Source organism: Conger conger, chromosome 3 (genome assembly GCF_963514075.1).
Source record: "Conger conger chromosome 3, fConCon1.1, whole genome shotgun sequence".
Classification (NCBI taxonomy): Eukaryota; Metazoa; Chordata; class Actinopteri; order Anguilliformes; family Congridae; genus Conger; species Conger conger.
Genome location: NC_083762.1, coordinates 22,340,187 through 22,366,061, shown reverse-complemented (window position 1 = coordinate 22,366,061; position 25,875 = coordinate 22,340,187). Strand labels below are relative to the sequence as shown.

Sequence of the window (25,875 nt, the reverse complement as noted above, 5' to 3'; positions counted from 1 at the left end):
CCCAATGGGTGGAGCTAGGAGCAAGGAAAGGAAGCCAGAAAAGGTGAACATTCGAGAAAACGTGTATTAGGGAAATAGAATGTCCTTGCTCCTTCATACATCAGTTTGAAGCAACACCAGTTACAGATGCGTCTACATGACGATTATTTATAAACCATACTTTCCAAAAAATAGCACCGCAAAGGATGCACCTATGCTTCATTGCTCAAGAAATCGTCGGGAGCCTCCTAGCTCCATGAAGAATATTTAATGGGTTGAAATTTCCTTAAAGATGAAAAGATGATGGACCTCTATAGATTTCCAATTCAGGCAAGGAACAAGGGGACAGGGCAGGATAAAATAAGCGATTGGAACGAGCCCATAGTCTTTTTTCTGGAGCCAGGCTGGATGTTAGTGAGACAGACAGGGGTGAGGTCATGCTTTTTCACAGGCAGGGCCAGTCTGCGGAGACAGAGACAGGCACGGCAAGCGGTGGGATTATTTCTCGCAAAACAAGAGGGGGGATTCAAGTCAAGAGTTCAGAGTGGGAAAATAAAACAGTCACAAACAGCTGCCAGGCTGCCAAATCTGAACCTCTCATTTAAAGGGCTTTATTTGAATGTAGCGACAAAGCAGATACAAAGATTAGTCAAGGACCGAACTCCAACCTCGTTACAGTTATCGTCTGTCTAGCACTCGGTGCTCCAACGCGATTATTGTAGATCTCCACAATGTGAAGAGCACACACAGACCAGGATGAAACAGCTGCAATCTCAAATTGGAGGTCTCCTCTTGCGTTGACTTATCTTTCACTTTAAAAGTTTAGGTTACATTCTGTTAATACCTACTTTCACCAGACAATCTATCTATTAAAAGCAAATTTCCCTCCTCATGCTATGTAGCATCCATTGCAAAGTGGCTCCAGCCAATAGCTGTCATTTGGCTCTTATCAGGGATCCCTTAAGAGCAGTTAGTCAATATTTTGAAGTATTTCAACCGTTTGCCACAATAGGTAGAACACATACACAGTGGAGATGCAAGGGATCATAAGATATGCAACATATATCTTATGATCTATGTTGCATATATATAGTGGGTTTTGGGCACAATATTGAACTTTTAGTTGCTTCAGAAAATATCAATAAAAAAACGGGCATTTGACAAATAACCTGAAATGGACATATCTAAGAATCAGACAGCAATTTATACAATGTCATGACATTCTTTAAAGAGCAATAACCTGCACTACAACAGGGTGAGGAAAGTTCCATGGATTACTTTTATTAAGAGACATCCAGAACGCAAGAGTGGGTACACATACACCTGCAGATTTTTTGAGATGTTTTGAATTTTCATTGTTTAAAAACTAATTTCATTACCTTGAAGGAAAACACAAATCCGGTATAACAGTGTGACCATTTTTCCCATATCGTTTTATCAAAATAATTTTCAACATGTGGTTGTTTAAAAATAAAATAAAATAAAAAAAATCGACCCACATAGTAACCCTGCCTGGAATGTTTTCAGATGCTCCTATTCCTTTCATATGGACAACACATTTTTTTAAAGTTAAAAATAACCCCCAAAATAAAAATTCAAAATTCAAAAAAAGAAAAAGAAAAAAATATCACTGCACATATAGAAGGTAAAAAATTAGCCACCCACATAAGTGACATGGTTTGGGAAAGAACGTCAGGACAGAATACGACAAAGACTCACAATTCAACTCTACCAAGCTGGAACGCTCTTTCTACACCGGACAAGCTATCAACAATCACAAAATGCCATTTAAAAAAAGAATATTTTTTATTGTGTTCATCTTGCTTGCAGACACTTGATATGACCGCTGCAGAACTGCAAGGCCCTCCATTGTTTAGCTTTATTTGTGCTAAAAACCTGTACCGATATTTATAAAATCGTTGATAAAAATATTCCTCTGTTTAACAATTATGCCATGGAGGTTTAGACCACATGAGACTCGGGGGTATTTTGGGGAAGGAAGGGGCAGGGGTGAGGGTAAGGGGGGTGGAGGGTGGCAGTGCTGCTACTCAGACTTGGGCTCGTCCTTCTCTGGTTCTTCAGGAGCATCCTCCACCTGGAGAAAGAAAGAAAGAAAGAAAGAATATTTCAGTACATTTTATACATTTGCATAAAATTTCCATTAATGCCTACATTTAAATTTCCTTCTCTGACTAATGATGAAAAGATGTCCCATTTTTACACACTACTACTTGCAAATTGCACTTTAGAGCCATTTACACTTTTATGCTAATAAAGCGCATCAAATTCAATCGCATGTCTGAACAGGTGCATTACACTTGCTGAAATAATTGTGACCAATTAAAACAAAATGGTCCACAACTTTCAACATGAGAGTGGAAATATATTAATGTAAAATGTCAATATTTTTTAACAAATCTGGCTTGACGGTGACAGCAGTGCTTTTAAATACACAATTAAAATTGTATAAAATTTAAACAAACCAATTTAGTTCAGAACATGTAAATAAAATAAATATCCAAATATCTTTGGCATCTGGGGTGTAATTTACATATTCTCACTCCACCTCAACAGTGAAATGTAGTTTGCTATACAGTTGGTGTCCATTCTTCACAACTGTGTTCAATAGAGCATAAATTGCTAAACTACCTCATAAGAAAATGTTTACCAAATGTTTTACTTTTTGTTGAAATTAGTGTTGTTACTGCAGCGGCAGCTTGGGTTGGTTTCCCAGGCTCTTTCCCCACATAATATCACACATATTACTTTATTGTACTTACACAGAAACCTAATTCCCTATTAGTATGAATATGCTTACAATTTAGGCATCTAGTTAACTGTGGTAAGCAAAGTAATTTCAAACAGTGAGAGGCATTTCACTATTTATGTAGTAGGTATTAGTAGTAGGCTAAAGGATTAATGCATTGGAACAAATTGAAACCACCTGAAATTGAAGACAAATGATGCAAATTAAACTAAAATGAAGTGTTAAATAGATTACTAAAACGTGCTTGTATTTGTGGCAAAGACAGGACAGATGAAATTAGGAATGTGGTCTTCTTCACAGGATTAACAAAGATACCTAGGAGAGAACAGATTCTGGGGAAACAATCTAGGGAGTGTGCACGGAAGGCAAAAATTTGACATCACAAATTTTACTTTGCAAACTCTTTGAAGGTTGAGCAGAGTTCTCCACCGAGCGGAAATGTACATCCTTAAGGCTAGTACTTACTGCTGAATAATTGAACCATAAAAGCAAAATGAATAGCAGTCGCCATTGCGGGGTTGATTGGACTGCGGGCTGCAGCAACCATAACCTCAGTAAAGTCTGTGTAAACTTAACAGTGACGAGACACATTTAGAGCATTCAGTGCTCTTCTTTTTGTTACACTTCACTGGGGATACCTGTCAAGCGGCACTCAAACAACTTCTAAGAATATGCTCCCACAATGCACCTGTACAGGTTCCCTTAAGAGATGAAGTCAGTAAACTACTTTGCTTTTGTAAACAATCTAACTTGGTATACTTTTTTTCCAGCAACAGGAAACTTGTGTAAGCTGGATGAGAGTATTTCCAACCGGATATTAGTCTCCTCCCAACAGATTTTAGAATTGACAGTTTTAATAATTCAATATATATATATTTTAGATCAGTGATGGTCCTGTGGCATAGAGGTGCTGAGAACTCTGATTTATGCTCACGGTACAGAAGAAACGGCAGTGTGCGGTGTGGAGTGGTGTTCATAGAAACTGCTTTAATACGTATGCTAATATTTCTAGGCTCAGTGCTAATTGCACCATTTATAGATTCTGGCAATTTTGTTTCTTTTTGGATTTACCATTTAAATAAAGGCTTTCAAATGAACCATTCCATGACTGCCATTGGTGCTAGACCTATGTGAATGTTAAAACAAAATGAGTGTTTTTCTTTCATTTCAGCGATATCATAATTGTCTGGATTCTGTTTAACAGGTGCTTCTGGAATAAATGCAACTGCATGATGAAATCTAATCATGGGGGAGGGGGGAATTACTCCAGATAAACCGATTCAACTGCAAAGATAGCGGTCTGCACTCGAGACAAAGGCGGTGCTGGTTTCACGTTTCCACACCTCGTTCGTCTTGGCCTCTCCGTTTTCAGAGTGGTTCTCTTCGTTGGCCTCTGCCTCCTCCTTCCCCTTTTTCACCTTGGCCTTCTTCTCCTCTTTCTTGTCATTCACTGCTTTCTCTTTCTGTGAAAACAGTAGGAAGGACTCACACAGTCTGGCATGAAAATATGGCCACATATTGTGGAACCTTTGGAGGCCTTGCCTATTGTTTTTCATGGATAGGCAAGGTTTCCAAGGGTGGGATGGTCTTTCGGTAATGACTTACCTTTGCTGGTTTTTTAGCTTTTGGTTCAGGCTTGGGAGGCGAGGGTTTCTGTGTGAGGGAAATCAAAACAAAAATTTGAACATCTATAACAACAACCAGTCAGGGGTACCTTTTTCACAACTGGGATGTTATATTATATGTTATGTTGTATTACGTCTGTACTCCAGCATCTGATGTGATTATAATTATCTCACCTCAGGAGGTTGCCAGCCACAAGCTACTTGAACAAACAGCACTAATCGGGTTAATAGGACACTGTAATATGCAGCTTATCCCTGGGCAGTGCTGATACCATCCTAAAATGAGTATGTGGTTCACATGAAGCTGTGCCCTGTTACGCAATGCAGATGTTGTTCAACAAACTGGTAATCTTCTTCACCTCATTTGTGCAAAGCTGGATGTCCAGTGAAAATGGCATTTCAAAAAATGACTCCTAATAAGTGTAAGCAAAAATGGGGGAATGTCTTACACTCACCGCTGATAACCTAGCAGATCTCCTCTGAGGCTAAAATGAGTGGGAAGAGAAATGGAACAAAAAAAATGTTTAAACCATGCAACAATGGAGCAACTTCAGATGCACCCAAATAAGTTGAATTTCAAAACTCTAAACAAAACTTTGTCATAAGTTTATAACGTTACTGTATTAAAAGTGCAAAGACATAGGAGATACTTTACCTCCTCCTTGACATCTCCTCCATCTTGCTGTTGAAAAAGATAAAATTAGATTTAGCTTTATTTAAAATTCTGCCATCATTCGTGCTTTGATTCACGTTTTAAATAACTATAAAACACTATTTAACCGCGGTTTTTCATGCAACCAGTTACATTATCAATTTGATCAATGCATTCATTCATTCTGATTTGATATGAATGAGACCACGTGAACAAAAGCGCGTGGATTAAGAAAATGGCTACTCGTCGCCTGGCCCAGAGTCATTTTACACGCGGACAGGTGTTCGCGGGTTCCAGAAGACGTTCATTTGTTGAACATTTCGTACGGATTTTTACCTTAAACGTCTTTATAAGTGCATGACGAAAACGGAGTATGCGGTAACTACACGCCTAAGTCATAATATAAAATTTCGCGAATAAAGCATTTCCCATAATGAATTATGAGTTAACCGTTAGCTCTAGCCAAAATATACATGCTAAGATTGTTAGCTAACGTTAGCTATTTACTAAAATAAATGAGTCGTGGACAACTTGTTTTGATACGGTTAAATAAAAACGAGACAAACGCATCTAGTACACAGAAATGTAGCCGTTACTATACTTCCACTGAGTATAAAATCGTGTTACCCCAGCTAACTAGCTAGCTACCATTAGTTCACCTAACGTTAAATCCTAATGTTACAGTAAGAAGCGACTGGGAAATTGAGTTAGCGTGATCGTTTGGAAACAGCTGGGGACATTTAAAATGCTCGGTCAAAAAATGAACATTGGCTGGCTACCAAGCTTTACACTTTCGTTTGATAGCGAATGCGACCAAGAACAAAGGGACAGCTAGAATACTTCACGTTAATCCCTATGGAGTATTCGCCATTCTAAACCTCCCTTCCCCTTCTCCGACTTTCTGTCACAGCGCCGGGGAAGGGGGCAGATGAGAGGGGGGAGGGGTTGAAATTAACTTCTAGCTGCGCCACCTGGCGATAAAAAGGCGTAATCGCAACCATCTGGTACCACGAACAAAGAAAAAAATATTATTTTTGTCTTCTTTAGACGGAAAAAGTCATTTACAATACATGCGAATAAAACGAGTGTGTCATATGCATTTTTACGATGTATTTCTGGATCAAAATAAGGGCTCATGGCCATATAGACGAGCATTTCGTCTTTGACATTTTCACGGTGGACAGAGTCGGAGCTGCAAAGCATGGCTGCTGTGTTTTAACAGCATGGAGACCAAGCTAGACTTCAGACTCCCCACAAGATATGAGTGCGCTGCTCAAGAAAGAAGCGTTTTAACATTTTCTTCGCAAACAAAAAATGTTTTTCCCATCAGAAAAATTACGGAATAATTGTTAAATATATATCTTTGATTTTCACCATGTATTTTCTCCTAAAACTGATTTCCTAATTAAAATGACCGTTGTTCGGAGGCTTGACAATAAATAGCTAACGTGAGCCAGCAAGCTATGGCTCTCTGATTTCAGAAGTGTATCCGCATATTCTAGTTAGCTACGTACCTTTCTCTTGGGCATGTTGGAGTCCTGAAATGCGTCTTTGTGATAAAACTAAAAAACCTCTGTTTTGTTACTGAGAGTTCACAGCATGTAAAAGGCAAACGGCCCCTTATACTAAATACTGTAGTAAACACACAGCAACATTAAACCCAGTGGTTGAATGGGGGAGGGGTGCGGCTAAGCCGTGATTGATGTTGCTCTTGGCCAATGGGTGGGTGACAATGACAGCCGCAGAAAAACTGGAATTTCAGCGCCGGTAGTTTTTTAGGCGCCAAATGCTAAATGCATAGGGGGGAGGAAACGTTATCTTTTTCATAAGGGAAAATCCTATGGCTCTGAATAAGGCGGGGTTACAACAATACCTACACAACGTCTCAGTTTCGCAGAATAAATAGGTTGCTATCACAAGCATCCTCATGGGTAAGTAGTCCATATTCAAACAGTGCATATTGCATAACGTTAGCATTAAATCGAATATCATTGGGAAGACAGAGACATACAAACTACGAAGGAAGATAGCTGTGTGCATAGTCTACTTCCAACATGGCGCCCAGGCTGCTTGACACATTCTTGTTTGGCAGCTTAACCAAATTCCTCTGTGGAAGAAACCCCTTGGAAGGGAGTTTGAGACGCCAATTCCTATTGGTGGCCGCAATCACTTACCTTCTGGACGTGTATATAACCTTCACCACGACTGGACACTTTGAAAAACGGCTCCCCCCACGGCCATGTTGAGACGCTACAATATTGTGATAAGTGCCCTGTGATCCCCTTTAGTGTCTGTGTCTATTTTATAAGTAGTGGAGCGTCTTTCATCTTAAATATTAAATGTTCATGGAAACTTTTCATGACAGATTTTCATTATATTTAAACCATAAATAAAAGTTTCTGTGTGTGGTCTTAATTTGTATAGGCCATTGGTTAGTTCAACGCAATTTATGACTTGAAAAAGAAAAAAGAAACTAGGTTGCTAGACCGTACACAGAGGAAACGGTAGCCGACACATATTTATGTATGCATATGTTGTATGCATATGCACTTCTGTGATTTATTTTCGTTTTAATTAATCCAAATCACCAAACACAAACTGGTAATTCATTTAAATTTAGACTACAGTGTTTTGCCTGTTTTATTTTTTATTTAGAATGTACTGTTTCTGTATATTATATTATAAATGTTAAACAATACTGGTGTAAATCTACATTATAAGTAGCCTACATTTCGGACTATTACTTTTTAAATTTTGTCGCTAGAGGGCGCCTCAATACAACACCTCATTTGGTGATTTCTCTTGTTTTACAGATTGCACCTTTGGGTCACTATACAACTTAAAAGATAGACAGTTCTAAAATGAACCACGATATAACATTACAACAGTTCGTTTTAAATGGGAAACATTAAACTGTATACGTTGTATTAACTACCTGTAAGTCCTACCATTGTAAATACCACCTTAATTTAGCCAAACGTTAGGCTACTTTCCATGCATTTACATAATACAGTATTTGCATGCATGTCTCATCCGGAGCTAAAAGGTGGATGACCTAGGCTACTGTACATGCTTGTAGGCAACATTTTAAACTATAATTAAACATATTCAAAATTGTTCATAAAAATATATGGGGGAATCTATAGGCTACGACTCATGCCTAGCGTATCTATCTGAATAACATTATGAGTCTTTCTTCGGTTGAGAAACTACTAGCTAGCTAACTTTGTTACGTCGGTTAGTTTGTGCACGTTGTATCCATGTTTTAAATGAAAGAATAGTTATTAACAATCTCTCAAATTGTGTTGACAGACATCAATTAAAAAACTGGACACCTGAACGTTTTCCGGTTTTCAGCGTGTACCGTAGCTCCCTCCTCCCCACCCGAAAAGGACTGAACTGGGAGAGGGAGAGAGAAAGGGGAGGAGAGACGTAGAATTGAAACACAACCAGTTAGCGAGTTTGCAAGCTAAACTGCTCTTCAACAGAAAAACGACGCTGCGAGAAATACTTTTTGGAGAAAGTCGTTTTCATTTCAGTTTTAAATTCCTTATTATTGCAACAAAAAATAGCTAAAGAGATTTATTGCACAATTATCTGAGAGGGATAAAAATGGTTATTAAAGTTTTCATAGCATCCTCCTCAGGATCTACTTCGGTAAGAAAACTTTGTTATATTTTTGAGTAGCCTAGCTGGAGTCACCTTACTGGAGTGTGACTGGAGTATGTTTGATTTGAACAATTTTACAAACAGACATTTGCCGATCAGCTATGATCAGCTATGATCTCTAACAGCGAAGGGCTTTGTGCTTGAACTGTGGGCTATTAGGTGATGCTGACAGATTCAATAGCAGTAGTTAGCCTAGATCATAGCAATGGTTATTCTCAGCTATGATTCATTGCTTAGGGTAACGTTATTCAGTCGTCTGGATTGCGAAGAGCAAATATGTGAGATTACATTAAAATTCTCACATAAAAAAATAAAAAAAGTTTATCGTTGGTAGAATACTTATAATTCTTTGTGACATTTTATTTGTATTATTTGTGTGAAAAGAAAAGTATGCTATATATAAAACTTTTTACAAAGTAATACTGTTAGCTCTATAACAATTAGCGTTAGACGTATTCGTACGTGTTCAACGTGCGTACACTTTGCACTTTGACTAGGCCGGTTCATCGTAGTCTTGCATTAAAAGGAACGCCTACCTACTACAACTGAAGGGGCAACGTTCAATAAATAACACTAAATAAGGTGCTATTGCTGCAAGCCACCATGTCTCCACTCAGACGCGAGGTCAGAGAGCCTGCCTGTCGCTTGTCCACGAGCCGGTGCAGCCTAATAGGAATTGTCAAGTTAAATGACAAGTGCCAGCGTAGCGCAACAAAACTTAGCCCAGTTTTGCGGTATGCCGTGCCTTTCTAGTGTGATCAATATTTAATGGAATTTCTGTAGGCTACTTATCATTGTGTTTTGTTTTCAGCTTGAATCTTGCAAATAAAAGCAGGTCAGTTTGTGGTAATTCTCTTTAAATGGACACTCTTATTTACTATGTGCTGTATGTGTAAATTTCAGTTAAACATTTTCCAAATTCAACATACAGTAACGACACACATACACATGCATGCAGTCTGCAGCAGATCCACTGCAAACAACCAGCACTTCAAAGTGTGCAACTCCGAAGGGCTTCAGTAGTTTTTCAGGTGTAGAACATTGGTGGTAGGTCAATTAGGTATTCTGTACCTCAATGCAGTGGTTACCAGGGTGTGTGAGGTCTTGTGTCTTAAGCTCCCAGATATCCCATATCTGTCTCTTTGGAGAAGTTGTCTGACTGCCAGACTTTGAGCTAAGCCTCCATTTGAGTGGACTGCAGTTTAATCACATTGCGAACTTTAGGATTGCCTGCAGTGTGTGACATCTCCTATAGATCAGTCCGAGAGCCAAGGATAATTTGGAACTCCTCTCGGTCTGTCTCTCACTTACTCATTCTCTCTCTCCCCTTCTCTCTCACACACATACACAGATATGCATACATAGCTGAGCCTTTCAGCTGTTTTCACTCTGCCTTCTACATGACTGCTATAGTTGTTTTTTTATGTGTTCACTCTGGCAAAAAGGTAATTCAATCTGATGTCCCCGCCAAGAAATCAGGACAGAGTTAACCTGGCTTAGGCATCAGGTATCAGAAAACACACCCTCATTTTTGATTGCTGTAGTTATTACTGTAACTAGCCTACACTTTCATGGAAAAGACAAGTTTGCATAAGTGGACATTTAGACAAAGAGCCTGTGTTCTTTAGCCATCCTATCCACAATTTAAAGATTTGCAACCTCCTTTTGATACAGTTTGTGCTAGAGCATGTAATGTAGAGCCTTTCCCAGGCAGAAGGAGTGTGAACAGCTCATCCCTCAGTGGGAGCTCCCTGTCTCCTGTATGTACACAGCCGAACAGGATGAGTGTGCCTATGGGCTCCTCCCAGCATCCTGTCAGGTCTTTCTGGTGACCCCACACCCAGTAAGTGTGGCAGGCAAGCAGTTCTCCTCAACACTGATGTCTAACAGTCCCAGCTGGGCAGCCGCGTTGCCACGGTAACGGTGAGTGTGCGAATACCAGCCAGGTGACCATTTAAGCTCAGGTCAGTGTTTTCTCATTTTTGGAGCCATCTGAAACTCAATCCTGTCTCCACCGTACCTGCGGGGCAGGGAACTCACATGAGCGCTCTTACTAAAAGCGCTTCCTCAGTCTGTCCGCACATTCACACAGCACTCAAACAAACACCTATGTTTTTACATGTATTTACAAGGGCCCAACTGTGCGGATCTTATTGTGGCTACATCGGGGATCAAACTAGCTTGTTGGTTTCAGTCATGTACCTTAGCCACTGCGCTACAGGCTGCCCCCATGTGGGCACAAACAATCACACCTACTCGCAAACACAGTGCATGTGCGGTATGTGCACACACGGAGACACTTGACCATCTCTGAGGATTCTGTGTATGCTCTGCCGATGAAGAATTTGATTACAGCGTTTGGGGCTGAGCTGTGGAGAGTTAAGAGGACGCAATGGTGCTGCAGTCCCTGACTGGGTGACACCTACTGTTACCCCCTCTCTGTTCTCCCTTGCATTTGGAGGCTAATGCAGGGGCCTCCTAACACAAGCAGGGCGGAAAGCCATTGAATCAGATCTCTGACCCGTGCCGCGTGGATCTTATACACAACCACCCAGTCCCTCTACTTCCCATGTGCTCATTGCTCACAATTAGGTCAGCACTTAACTGAGGCAACAGTGTGGAGATCCACTGCAGACAAGGCCTTGGGTGTCATTAGAGGCCCGTCTGTTTAAGTTGAGCTGAGTTTTATGTTAATTAGCAGTCAAAAAGCCATAGGGCCCCCAAAAAAATGGAAACCCCTCCCAGGGTGAGTGTGTGGCCTTGGCAGTGTGCTGAGAGATCTACTGATAGAATGGTGGTTCCCCTGCTGTGGGGCAGTCGTGAGTTCTGAAAACAGCTTGAAACAAACAGGAATTCAAGCTCATAGTCATACGTCACCCATCCACCCACAGGACATGAAATGGCTGAATTCTCTTATTATTGCATGCATGCAATACAAGGCTGAGAATGACAGAGAATAATGCAGGGTACACCAGCCAAATCTGGCCATATCATCAACCACCATTAACCTGCAGGGGTAGGCTGTGGTGGGATTAGGCTGGTAGCTCACTACACCCATGCCAGTTTGCATAGACTGCCATCGTCGAGAGCTGGCCCATTTTCAGAGCACTGGGACTGTACCGTTTGGTTTGACTACTGTGTGCTGTTTTGTATTGTTTGCTACGCAATACTGTAAATTTGTGCTGAATCCATCCAATTTGAAGTAGCTTAAATAACTAAGCTATGTGGAGTTCTATTTGTTTACACTGTTGAAGTTGAAAAAAAAGTGCAGGTACATCTTCATACATTTTTTTATTTTAAATGTAACAACTCAGGGAGAATGTTAACACTTGATGCTTTAACTTGTGGAAGAACCTATGCACTTGTAAATCGCTTTGGATTAAAAACGTCTGCCAAATGACAATAATGTAAATGTAAATGTTATACCCTGTCCTTCAAAAGAAACAAAAGGACCACAAATGAGAACACGTCACAGGAGGTGGGGTTGATTAGATCAGGGTAGGGAAACAAGGTGTTGAGGAATTTGACTGAGGTAGGGGGTAGAGGATGTCACACCCAGGTACTGCATATCAAAGGAAAGGATTTTACTGGATTATGGGGTAGACGAGGTTACCTCATATTGGCCCACCAGGGGTAAAGGATGTAATATAGAGGTACTGATCCAGGAAGTTAATTTGACTGCATTAGGGAGTAGACAAGGTTATCTCAGATCTACTACAAGGTGTGATGCTTCAGAGGGGGTTAACTGTACTTGGCTTGTATATTTTCCAACAAGCTAAAATACGCATTCCTTATGTGGGCAGCACAATAGTTTGCCTAGCCTTGCTTGGCACAGTCCAGGCAGGATACAAGGCATGTGTCTGGTCCAGCTAGCCTTCTGCTGTGCTTCATACTCAGCTGGCCTGCAGTGTGTGGGAACGCGTTGTGCAGGGGGTTGTGCATTCCAAGGCACAGCTGGCCTTGCTCCATATGGATGTGAGGTCCGCTTTCATGGACTGAGCATGACTAGGCTCGAGGGCCAGACACGTAGGCCCTGACCAGACACATCTGGAGCCGGAAAACGTTTTGGAAGCAAGCTCACATGAGCATGTGTGACCATGGGTTGAGGTTGCAGGGTGGATATAGTTATGTAACTGCTTCTGTGGTCAGTGTACTTAGCCTGATAACACAGAATCTGGCGAAACAGAAATGGGAGAGATTAGTCTTCCACTAATCTAGGCTAGTCGGGAAGCATGGTCAGCCAATGAAAGAAATTAGCGGAAACGCCTGTTTGCTTCGTTCACCACAGGTCGTGCAAGTTGATGTTGTCAACAATAATAATTGCAATCACTTGCAATTATTGCGTTTACGGTCAGCCGTGTTCCAATGCAGGAGTTATTACAGTTCAGATGGCTTGAGTTCCCTGCGTGACACGTGAGGTTGTTAATGAAGTGTGAAAACAGTGTGCTCCCTATGGGAGTCATTACAAAGTTAATGCATGTGGAATAGTTAGCTTTAGCTTGCTCGCTTTAGTGTAATCACAGGACAGTAAGCAACACGGAATTACTCAGTGTGTCAATATTTAATTTTTGTCCACGCCCTCGTACCTGCGTGTTTGTGGTGGACTGACTATGTGTCCTTGAATCTGTATGTGTGAAAGTGTGTGAAAAGTGTACGTGTGTTTGTGTATGTGTCTGTGCGTCTGCCATTGCTGTCTTCAGCATATACAGCTCTCTGAATTAGATCTTCATTGGGCTTCTCCACACCTTCGGAGAGTCAGACAGATAAAGGAGCACTCGTCCCCAGCTTCAGAGTGCCAGAGAGATAAAACAGAGTGAACATCTGAAATGTCTTATTGCCACCACACCCATAAACATGTCCTGAAAGAAGAGTAATGGCAGAAGGGAAGAGCCTTGTTAGAGCTGTGTAGCAGATACTTTTATGAACTCCATGCAATGCGCGAGTGTTGTACTCAGGGCAGGGTGGACGGTAAACAGTGTGCAGCACAGGGTACTGGAAGGTCTAACACCCAGGTACAGGGAGCTTCCCCTGAATTAAAACTCTTTTTTTTTTACAGTGGTAAGACGGGGAACCAGGGTTTGGCTCTGCTCCTCGGCAAATTAATTTAGCTTGGCGCTGGGACAATGAGGGCTCTGTGACCGGCGGCTGCAGTGAGAGGCAAGCTGCTCTCCCCTCCTGGTCTCAGAGGGCAGCCTGGCCTCTGTCCACTGTTCAACCCTTTCCCAGCATGCTTTGGACACAGTCAGCAAACTATGGGTGTGGTGGCTTTTCAGTCTGAATCCTTTAAAAAAATAGTATCTAGTCAAACCAGCAGCCTTTTTCTTATTGATTTAAGGGCTCTTGTTGGCTGAATGTTCTTAGTTGTGTGACCTTGAATCAACAATTTACCAAGACCAAGCCAGCAGTGCAGCCTAATGCTTGTCTCACTCCGTCATGGAAGGCTCATTACATTTAAATGGGCTCTGAAACGGCCATCTGTTAAAGCCATTCACCAGCTAGTTTTGAGCATGACTCCCGATTTGCATGTGGCCACTGCGATATAGGCTTTCTCTATTGAGCATGACGCTGCAATAGTGCTTGCACACCTTCTGCTGCGGTTATAATGCTAAGACAATTACACATATGCTGCCATTTTGGATTGTGTATATGTGACAACACTGTAAATTGTTGGAGAGCCGCTACCATGCAGTACTTTAATGCCAAAATGCATAAATTCTATATCATACGACCTAGGTTTGAAGTGATACAATAGTCTGTGTAATGCCATTAGTGGTTCATTTTATTTAAACTGGCAAGTGGTTAATATGTATCATAATTTCATAACATTTCAGATCTTAATAGGTGAACTTCTACATCACGTATGAACAGCAATATTACTTTGATTTGTAGACAATTCTCACAGGTCATTTTGGTATGCGCCATACGGTACAATGATTAATTAGTTTTACTGAGGGCTAGTAACATTGCTGGATCTAAGGGATTAGAATGCGGCCTTATTACCTAAGCCGAAACTATGTATATGCTAAAATCAAGTCACTGAAAATTACTCTTGATTCTCACTCACAAATACAGCCTCAAGGGCCAAATACATCTGCAGATAAGATTCTATCTTAAGTCTTATCTTAAACAACCGCAGAAGCTGGCTTTTGCCAACAGTTAAAACTGCGTCCTGGTCTTCTGAGCCTCTCAGTATGGTCTGTACAGTGCCATGGGCTGAGGTGAAGGCCGTGTCTCTTGCCTTGGGGATGTGCATGGTCATGTGGTGGAGGAGGTGTCAGGATTCGGAGAGGCAGGCAGACGAGGCTTCGCTTAGCTAGCCATATTTGGTGTGCGTTTTACTGTCCTGCCTCCTTCCTCCACAGAGTCCCACCAGATCCTAGTCTCCATGCTTCCTTATAGGGCAGCTCTCCCTCCCCATGCCCCCTCCCCCTCCTGAGAACAGCGTCTGCACAGCCCTCAACTAAAGCAGTTTCAGCTGTTCCAAAGTTTCCTCTTCCCACTCCTTTTAAACTGTGCTGCAGACATTATTTATTGCCACTGTGGTATGGTACGTGCGTTTTTGTGTGCCATTGTGAACATATGTGTGGTTGTATGCGTGTATGTTTGCTTACTTACATATGTGTATGCAGTGGGGGGATTTGTATGTTTGTATGTGTCTTTTGGTGGCTTTCCGACCCATAATCACATCTCTCTCAAAGTTTACCCCTGGCTGAGTTGTCTGGAGGACTGGGAGCTTTTTGCATCTGTTCTCCTGAGTGGGAAAAGGGACTGAAAGCTTCAGTGTCTCGCCCTCCTCTCTTCCTCCCTCTGTGCCCTTCATGTCGGAAATAAAAAATGCGAAGTATTTGCTGACAGGGTATTCCTGTTTATTCCGCTCCCTTTCAGTTTACAGCTGAAATGTTCCTCTACTCCTGCGTTATCTCAGGCGTCTGCTCCCTCTTATCTCTTCTGTGTCTAAAGAAATGTCTGTCATGTGAGAGAGGAGAGGATTCAGACGGAGTATACTGCAGTGAGGAGTTGGTCTGTGTCCTGAAGCTGCGGCCATATGACGTGACATTGTGCTACCGATTGGCTAACGTTTGTGTAGAGCACAGGTGTGAAACTCGGGTTGTTCCCGGCACCTGTGGTTCATTTAAGTCTTTAATTGGCTAAGGAATCCACACACCTTGTTCCCAAGGCCTTAATTGACAGCTGATTGAAGGGCAACGACAAAAACCTGCAGACACTGCGGCCCCCTGGGAGTTCAGTTTGACACCCCTGGTGTAGAGTGTGGGAATGAGTGTTTAAGAGTCAGAAACAAATAGGCTTAAGTTGCACATTTGCTATGAAGGATTGTATTAAATGCTGATCCAAAACTGTAACTCACTACAGTTATATTATTCACAAGGGGTAGGGTGGGCTGGTTGTGTAAATTATTAAGCTTTTGCACCTTAAGTCATTTCCTGCTTTCTGGAGCATTTAAACTGCCCAAAAGCCTTCAAACCATAAACGTTAAGAACCAGAAATCATTTTGGCCAATGATCAGCCCAATCATACATTAAATGTTCTCTGGACATAATAAACTCCAGAAGAAAATATATATTAAAAGTGGAAGACTAATCTCTCTCTTCGATGTGTATGACATGATCTATAAACTTTAAAAAAACTACTTGAAGATAGATTCTGAAATATGTGTTCATACTACGCTTATTGAGTAAGCAGTAGGGGGTGTAACGGTAATACAAAACTTTTCGGTATTTCAAGAAGAAAAAGAATGCAAAATATGAAACAGCTTTTCATTTATTAGGAAAATGTAGGCTCGACTGTGTCAAACAGGCCATAATTGCAGAACAGCATTAGGCACATTAGTCAAGTCATCGGGGAACTCCCATCTTTTCATTTAAAAATTACACACATGCAATAAAGCAAGACTGTAATGGTTTGATTAAAGGCGTAAAGGCTGATACTGAAGGAAATAGGATTGTTTTTCAGCCTTGACAAAGTAATTCTTTAGACACGCATTTCTGCTTCCTCTGTTTCACAGAAGCCATGTGTCTCTCCTGATTGCATGTAGATACACAGGCAACACAGGCTAGGGTACTATTTCCCTGACACAGTGGTGAGAACCCTGCCTTTGGGGAGAACCCTGTTTTTTGTTAGTTATTTCTCAAATCACTGTGTATTTATTCAAAATTGTATTGAGTGAAGAATGGACTATGGAACAGTGTATTAACTATATTTAAATGGTGCAGTTTTAGCTTTATTTGAATGAAATGGGGGGAGGGGTGCCTCAGACATTTGTAAGATGCACCACAGTGTAGCTGTTAGTTAAAGTATGCCTCTCACAGGATGTCATGTCGGAAACTGTGGTAACTGCCAAAAACGGTTCTCAGTAGGACCTTTAGAGAACAGTTTTCTGGGCACTGAACCGTTTTCCCTCTGGAAATAAGGTGTCTTTTGTATGTTGTAGGTAGGTGCAGGTAGATGAAGTTTTGGCTTTTCACTATTAGCATGCATGCACCATTCAAAACCACATTGCCTGTATTTGTTTAAATGAGGCTCTTTTCTTTTCCTTACCAAATGATGAAAATAATGTATCATTAATCATATTAGGCCTGAAACGTTTAGGGTGAGTTTCATAGACACAGACTAAATTCTAATTTGAGTAGAGATTATCAATACAAAACTCTATTTAGATCAAGACTAAATTTAATCTGCTTGTGAAACTAGCCCTTAATTGCTGTATATGAATTCTCAATCGTACATTTCATTATTTCTTAAAATGGTGGCCTACTGTATTTGAAAGTCTTTTTGGCCCAAGATTGAACGATGTTTGTTTTGTCTGATGGTGGTTCTGAAGGGTAGTGTTTCAAGGGGGCCTCTCTGCCATACTGAGTCTGTAATGAGGACACAAAGTAGCGGCATGGTGCTCTGTAACACAGATTTGGCCTGGGGTCTCTGTGTGAGGATCTCTGGTCCTCCCGGCTGCTCCAGCCTTTGCCTCAGTTCACATCACAGTCTGTTTTCTTGTTGGAAAATCTACTCGCCCTGCTGTTTTCCTCTCAGCTAACGAGGACCCGGGGTCTAATTGGACATTGTTAGGTCCCGCTTACACAGTGTTCCCCGGTGGGCGCATTATCCGGGCGCCCGTCGACTTTCGGAGAGGTCACCTAGGAGTCAGTTGGCAGTCACTAGCCCTCTCAACCCCCCCATGGCCCACATTTTACACCCCATTACTGACCACTCTCATTCCGCTGCTGGTGCCATCTCAGAACGCTCTTTGTTAAGAGGTGAGATGGGACTGATTAAAGAATATGTGGGTAATCTAACTCCAACATGTAAACTAGCTCCAAAAACTGAAAGCTGCATGTACTTGGTTAAAGCAGCAATCAAATTATCTATTTTTTGCTTTTCCCCTCTAGGGAACAAGTCTCCCTGGGCGGTATCGGTTCTCTCATTTGCTCGTGGTGTATCATGGGGTAGCAGAGTTCAGAGGCGTGACTGAGCTTATAAATGTCCACTGAAAGGTGATGTCATTGTCCTGGAGCGCGAATAATTGGTCAGTTGGCTCCATTAGGCTTGGGACCTAATTGGGTCCTTGGTCAGAGTATCTCCCAATGCCATGCAGACAGCGGGGGCTGCTGCAGACCCACCCCCGCCACACAGCCTGATGACAGTCATGATTCCACATTGAGTCCAGCCCTTAGTGTAGCTGTTTTAACCTTTGAAATAATTGATTATATTTTGTTAACATGTCACATGTCAAGGCATGTGTTTCAAAATGTCTGTCAAAGCTGTGAAAATGCTGTCTCACTGGGCTCTTGTATTCTGCCGATAAGGGCGTTTTGCTGTTCTCTGACCCTCCTTGACCCTGTCACCCCCATCTGCAGATCAAGAAGCAGCAGCAGGATGTCATGGGCTTCCTTGCAGCCAACAAGATAGAGTTTGAGGAGTGCGATATCGCAGCAGACGAGGACAACAGGAAGTGGATGCGGGAGAACGTTCCGGAAGATTCCAGGCCTGCCACGGGGAACCCTCTTCCCCCACAGATCTTCAATGAGGCACAGTACTGTGGGGTGAGTGCTGAGTCGCTGTGGGAGAGTGTGTGCGGTACAGGATCTCCACCTTATAAAACCTTGAAAGTGGTTGTAGATGGAGAATCGAAGGTTGCAAAAGTGGCTATTATTCTGTGGGATAAGCTTCCAGAAGCTTGATTGGTTATGCAGTGGAGAAAAGGTTAAACTTTCCTCCTAGAAGGAAGAATAAGGCATGATTTTAGATAGATCAGTGCATTTGTAGATTGCTTTTGTAGACACTCAAAGAGCTTTATAGGGGATGAGGGGTAAACTTGCCTCAAGCAACACCAATGTGTAGCACCCAGCTGGGTGATGCACAGCTTCCATTTTGAGCCAGAATGTTCACCACACACTTGCTGAGGTGGAGAGAACAATGTTTTTGCCAATAGAATTAGGAGATGATTTGGTGGCAGGTTAAAAGAGCCAGGCTGGGAATTTAGCCAGGACACCGGGGAGAACCCCCTACTCTTTGTGAAGAGTGTAATGGGATCTTAAAAGAACCCCATCATTACAACCAGAGGGAAGATCGCCCCCCTCCTGGCCTACCAATACCACTTCCAGTTGCAACTTAGTTTTTCCCAGCCCATCAAAGTACTCACCAAGCCCACACCCACTTAGCTTCAGCCATTTGGCTGGAGCAGGGTGCATGATGGTATGGCTGCTGGCTGCACGTGACAAACTTGCAGACCACACTGATTGAAATCTCCTGTAGCCTATATACAGACATGACCTTATAACCCAGTACAGTGCATTGATTAATTGAACTGGAAAATAAAGTTGAACTCTGCCCCTTGGCCGGCCAACTGTGACCCTACCAACAATGTTATATTGGATATTTGGATGGACCAATTGCAAACACTCAAATTGTTTGTGAACAGTTCCGCTGGGGTCTTGCACACACGCACCGAACAAACTCAAAACATTGCTTATTTTCGCTAGCCATTTCGAACAACCTGCAATATCAACCTCAATGTCACAAGCTTAGGGTACCTACCCAGAAGCAGCATAAGCAAATGCAATCCATCCATCCATCCATTATCTGAACCCGCTTATCCTGAACAGGGTCGCAGGGGGGCTGGAGCCTATCCCAGCATACATTGGGCGAAAGGCAGGAATACACCCTGGACAGGTCGCCAGTCCATCACAGGGCACACACACCATTCACTCACACACTCATACCTATGGGCAATTTAGACTCTCCAATCAGCCTAACCTGCATGTCTTTGGACTGTGGGAGGAAACCGGAGTACCCAGAGGAAACCCACGCAGACACGGGGAGAACATGCAAACTCCGCACAGAGAGGCCCCGGCCGACGGGGATTCGAACCCAGGACCTCCTTGCTGTGAGGCGGCAGTGCTACCCACTGCACCATCCGTGCCGCCTAGCAAATGCAATTACACATTCAAATTCCGTATCATACAATACATTGTTTACCACTCATAAAACAATTGAGCATTAAACAGAAACTCAACAAAAACTGGAAATATACTTCCCCAACTATAACTGCCTGTTGGGTCCTGTAAAATCAGTGAGGCAGCATCACAGTAATAGCGAAAACAGTGTAAATGACAGTGTAAAATAACCTGTTCGTGCAGTTCACAACTAGTTGATGAATTCATTTATGAATTACCATGTACCAAGCAGCTGGCATGAAGTAGGGTAGGCAGAAGCTGTCTGCTTGTGGACAGATCACTTCTCTTTTCAATGTTCCCACTGTGTCTTCTGCTGTCTTCTACAGCATGGCTTAACTCATCACAGTATAATGTTTTATCGTACCTTGCATTTTTCATGCTGTAATAGTTTCATTTTATTTGGAAATGACACACATTATTTAAAAAATTTTTTTTAGATATTTTTTAGGCCTTTTTCAGCTTTATTGGACAGTATATAGAGACAGGAAGAATGGGGGCGAGAGAGAGGGAAAGACATGCGACAAATTGTCAGACGGTCGGATTCGAACCGCTGACGTCGCGGTTCGCAATGAGCATGCGGTCAGTGCTCTACAGGCTGCGCCACCGAGACACCCTATTTATGTGATTTTTTAAATTATTTTTATTTTATTTATTTTTTACATTTTTGGCTAGCAGTTTTCATCTTTAGGCAGACTTCTACTATGCTGAATTTTTTCCCCCTCAGAAAGCTCAAAACTCATCCCATCAACTATCATATCTGCTACTTTTCTGTTCTACTTTTTCTAAAAAAAACAAATGTCAAAAATAAAATAAAGTAAGGGAAAATATACATTTAAAAGGTTTCCCTCTTTAATTCCCGCAGAATTACGAGGCTTTCTTCGATGCCAGGGAAGACAATGCTGTGTATGCGTTCTTAGGCCTGACTGCCCCTCCAGGATCAAAGGTAGGCTGTATGCATATGTCTCCATGTGTCTCCATGCTCTATTCAAAGGACAACTAGTCTTCAGGATGATGGTTAATATATAGCATGCGTTCTCTGATGTTCATTTTGTTTCTTCTAATGTTAATATAAGTGCTGTTTAGCTTCTAAAGATGGGGCTAAGATTTTGTTTGATTCAGATTTTGATCAAATTCACATTTTGGGTATTGGAGTTAAATAAAACTGTTCAATTTATATTTGAATGTCCTTGTTCGTTTAATCTAGAGTATACAATGACATCCATACCTCGACAACAAAAGTAACATTTTGTTTTTTATTATTTATGTTATTGCTTCATATTTGCTGGCATACAGATGTCAAAGTGTAGTCCTTAATACCCGCTGAAAAACTCATTTCTGGTGAGCAGTTAACAGCAATGGCCCAAGCTAGCCCAGAGATTGCACCTGATATCTGAACAGCACTGACAGATTGGTGAAATTGTTGGTTCTTGCTCCTGCTCCAAAGAGATACCTTTTAGAGAAGCCGCTTAGCCCCTGATTCACAGGCAGAACTGACAAAAGCGAAATGCAGATCGCTTTATAGCCATACAAAGGCCAAATCACGATGTGCACGGTTTCAAGCTAAGATTAATTGAATGCCTTCAATACACGATGCATTGAATGCACTGTCAAGTGGTTCACATCTATTAATTATATATCTCTAATAGCCACATTAATTTGTGGGCATGAGTTTTGCAATGTCAGTTTCAACATGGAGAAATGAAAATGATTGTTGTGTAGAAATGGGTATATCAGTGTCAGAACACCCCCTTACACACACACACACACACACACACACACACGCAGACCCGCAATTAGACATTGGGCCAGTGCTATGTCCTTCATCTAACTTCCAGCGCATACAGTAGACACACACACACACGTGACGCAGTTAGTGCAGGAAAGGGAGTAGAGGAAATTGTGGCAGCATTAATAAGTATTGACAGCCCTATCTGAACTACAGAAAGCGGCCGCACCCCAGCCCTGTCTGAGTCAATGCAGTGCCTGCAGAGTTATGGCGGTGTCTGGCTCAGAGATGCAGGGTGTTAATTAAGCTGAACGTCCTGTCGCTTTTGCCATGCCTCACCGACTCCAGCTTCCTCTACTGCTCCATTCAGCATGTGCCGGGGTGCCCCCTAGCAGACTCACAGGGTACTGCAGTGTGGAGGCCCAGGGAGCCTTTGTGTGCAGTCCCTTGTTTTTTTTTTTTCAGACGTCCATTTGTAGACTCCGAGTTAACACGTAATGTCTGCGCTCTTATTCCACATTGTCAGACGGAAGTATGTGCTTAAGAGGAAATGCACGCTTGTCCGTTACTCTTGTGTTGAAATGGCGACTTTCAGTGCTCTGTGTCGTTTATGGAAATTCAATATTGCTTAACCTAGCTCTCATAATTGTATTTTCACAAGTTCTGGAACCACAGGAAAAGTTACCAACCTTGCTTAATTCTGACCCCATTTTCTGTTTCTCAACAGGAAGCAGAAGCCCTTGCCAGAGCAGCACAGCAGTAGCCAGGAAATGCCTTTCCCCATCCTTAGCACCCTCTCCTGTCAGCCTTTAGTACTGCAGCTTGACAAAAAAAATGCAACTGTGCTGTCTGGTGCAGCCAAACATTCGCATCCTTAATTTTATTCCACAACTTTCTCCCATAATTTTGATCATCGTTTGCTATAGATATTGTTAAATCATTATGTCAGTGCTTCATCAACCGTGTCAGAATTGTGACAGAAGGTGACAACATGAAATTTAAAATGAATTGTTTGTTCTACTGAGTCTCGTTTTGTGCCACAAATGTCAGCCAGATTTAGTGTGAACAGGCTTCTCTGTCGCTGTTGAGAACCATGTGTTTAACATGTTTACAGTAGTGTCCTCAGCCATTAACCATCCATGCCTGAACGTATTACACATTATATTGTTTCTGCCGTATAGTTTGACAAAGAATATACTGTCTGCGCCAAATAAATGTGTGAGAAGTATATGAAGGGTACCAATGCAAAAAGTCTGTATACCTTAATGTCTTAACATGCAATTTTCTGTTCTTTTTTGTATTTGCACCTTTTTCCATTAACAGGCAGATAAAAGGAAATAAAATAGCCAAAAATGCCAAAAATACTGTTATTAAAGGAAGCATGGGCATGAAATAATCCAGCTATTTTGTTGCTACACACATTCTTGGTTATGTGTCTTTTGGGAAGAAAATACTTTGGTACGACTCTAACCCAAAATGTTTGTTTATTGGATGTACAGTAATAATAATAGTAATAGGAGTCTACTTTAATATTCACATCTAAGAGAAATACTGAGTTGAATATTTGGCAATAAAACATGTGTCCATATCAAGCATTTTGTACCCCATGCAATGTTTTTGGTTATTTTTGGGATAAGTACAAAAAATGCTTGTGGCTATAAAATCGTATGATGCTTCCACTCCTCTGCTTGTTGTCGGTGAAATGTTTTATTTTATGAATGTTTATAAAGAAATAAATATGAAAAACGTTCTCTGCTAGTAATGTTTGTGTCTGGTGGTGCATTTAGTTTCAGTTTAGTTTCAGAAATGTTTGTGTGACTTGAACGCTGTGAGACATTCTACATTTTGCACACCTTGTAGGCATTGTTGATACAGGAGGATTTTGTTCTCGTTGTAAATGGTCTGAAATAGAGCATCCTGGTCATAAGATAGTAATGATGTTGGGCAGATCTTGGCTATGCTCCATATCCAGAGTTAATTTCTACTACCTCCTAGTAATATTAGAATAATTTATACATTAAGACTGTCAGACTGTTACTGACAACTGCAGCACCATCTTCACATTGCACACTATTGTACAGTGTGTATAAGAGCCAGGAATGTGAGCATGTGTCCTTCAAAACATGAACATAAAAACACTGAGATTCTCTCCTGCAGAACAGAAAAGAGATACTTTGTAATATCATCCAAACTATTCAACAAATAATCACAGTTGAGTCTGTTTATAAACAAATGTTCCATAATAACATAACTGAATTATATGTTATAATGACTTTGCAATTGTAGCCTTTAACACGTATTAATTTCAGTGCAAAGTGATCCAAAATGGTTACAAACTGCACTATTTGATTCAGCTGGACAAAGTACATTTTCACATGGATGAAAACATGAAGCACTAGACAGCAATGGATCAGGTGATATTTTAACAACTGCATACATGAATCACCTTGTTCCCTCCATAATAGGTTGTCACAGTAAAGATAAATAATACCATCACCAATGTTTATACTATTTTGTATACAAAAGCCCCAGTGCTAAAGTTGAGCAAGCAGGTTGGCAGGTTGAGTTGTGAGTGGAAATTTGCACCCAAGCATCAAGCCTGTCACAAAGGGTCAATTCAGACAGTGCATGTGAACATTCTGAAGTGAGGCAGTTTGGAAAATTACAGCTTATTTCGAAAGTGTTGATTACTTCCCTATCACATGAAATAATCCACATCATAAACAATGCATATTTCTGGTTCCTAATCCTCTTCAGTAAAAAGTGAAAGTAATTTTAAAAAGTGAAATGTTGAATGTTCTGGCAGTTGGAAAGAATGACTATTATACAATCAGTGACTGCTTTATTAGGTAGACCTGTACACCAGCCTGTTAATGCAAATATTTGCATTAAAAACGTTTACTGTTTACCATTTAATCAGCCAATCGTGGCAGCAACTAAATGCATAAAAGCATTCAGACATGGTCAAGAGGTTCAGCTGTTTTTCAGATCAAATGGCAGAATGTGGAAGAAATGTTATCTAAGTAACTTTGACCGTGGAATGTTGGTGCCAGACAGGGTGGTTTGAGTATCTCAGAAACTGCTGATCTCCTGGGATTTTCATGCTTAAAAGTCTCTAGGGCAGTGGTTCTTAACCTGGGTTTGATCGAACCCCAGGGGTTCGTTGAGACAGTCTCAGGGGTTCGGCAGGACCCCTGAGACTGAGTCTAGAGTCTAGAGACTAGTCTAGAGACTAGTGTCTGTGTGTGTCTTGACCCCTGCCGAACCCCTGAGACTGTATCAACGAACCCCTGGGGTTGGATCAAACCCAGGTTAAGAACCACTGCTCTAGAGTTTGCAGAGAAAGGTGTGGAAAAACTGAAAATATCCAGTGAGCAGCAGTTCTGTGGGCAAAATAATGAGAGAGATCAGAGGAGAAGGGCCTAAAAGTGGTTTTACAAAAGCGGTATGCAGAAGAGCATTTCTGAACACACAACGCATCAAACCTCTAAGTGGATAGGCTACAGCAGCAGAAGACTTAATAAGTCTAATAAATACCTAATAAAGTGTTCACTGAGTGTATATCAGTTCATTTAATTTAAAAGATGCTGCTAAAAACAAGATGTGCTGCTTTTATAAGGTTCTATTCTGTATGTAGTATTTTAACATCATGTTGAAAACCTTAATATAGTCCATTCATGTTTACTTAAATGTCTCTAACACTTCTCACAATCTAACAGACTATGTGGGGTACTATAATGTTGTTAATGATTTATACAGATGGAGAAAAAAAGGTATTGTGGAAAATGCCCTTTCCTCAAGTTACTGAACAACATGGGCATGCTCACACCAAACATGGTCACCACCACCAACCTCCATGTTGTAAACAATGTTTTATTTGCTTTTTAAAATGTCTTTCTTTTCAAATCACAAGGTATTTGAAAAGGGGAGGGAGGGGGTGGATGATAGGATTTTAGTCACTTCTCACTTCCTTTTCCTAGTAGAAAAAT

The 25,875-nt window shown here is 41.4% G+C and overlaps 2 protein-coding genes across 3 annotated transcripts; one reads left to right on the top strand and one right to left on the bottom strand.

The window, feature by feature from the left end:
• Window positions 1-1,239: 1,239 nt before the first annotated feature.
• On the bottom strand, window positions 1,240-6,719 carry LOC133124935 (non-histone chromosomal protein HMG-14A-like). Of its 2 annotated transcripts, none has more exons than XM_061236527.1 (6): window positions 6,538-6,719; window positions 5,027-5,053; window positions 4,821-4,856; window positions 4,352-4,399; window positions 4,090-4,209; window positions 1,240-2,074 (listed from the first exon to the last, which is right to left on the bottom strand). In XM_061236527.1, exons 1-6 carry the CDS (start codon window positions 6,550-6,552, stop codon window positions 2,024-2,026), a joined length of 297 nt encoding a protein of 98 aa, XP_061092511.1. In that variant the 5' UTR covers window positions 6,553-6,719; the 3' UTR covers window positions 1,240-2,023. The 2 variants fall into 2 exon arrangements, with proteins under 2 accessions (XP_061092511.1, XP_061092512.1); XM_061236528.1 differs by having other exon boundaries at window positions 4,827-4,856; window positions 6,538-6,715.
• Window positions 6,720-8,443: 1,724 nt separating this feature from the next.
• sh3bgrl (SH3 domain binding glutamate-rich protein like) lies at window positions 8,444-23,636 on the top strand. The gene is made up of 4 exons (XM_061236294.1): window positions 8,444-8,680; window positions 18,562-18,747; window positions 21,023-21,103; window positions 22,614-23,636. Exons 1-4 carry the CDS (start codon window positions 8,636-8,638, stop codon window positions 22,647-22,649), a joined length of 348 nt encoding a protein of 115 aa, XP_061092278.1. The 5' UTR covers window positions 8,444-8,635; the 3' UTR covers window positions 22,650-23,636.
• Window positions 23,637-25,875: the final 2,239 nt, after the last annotated feature.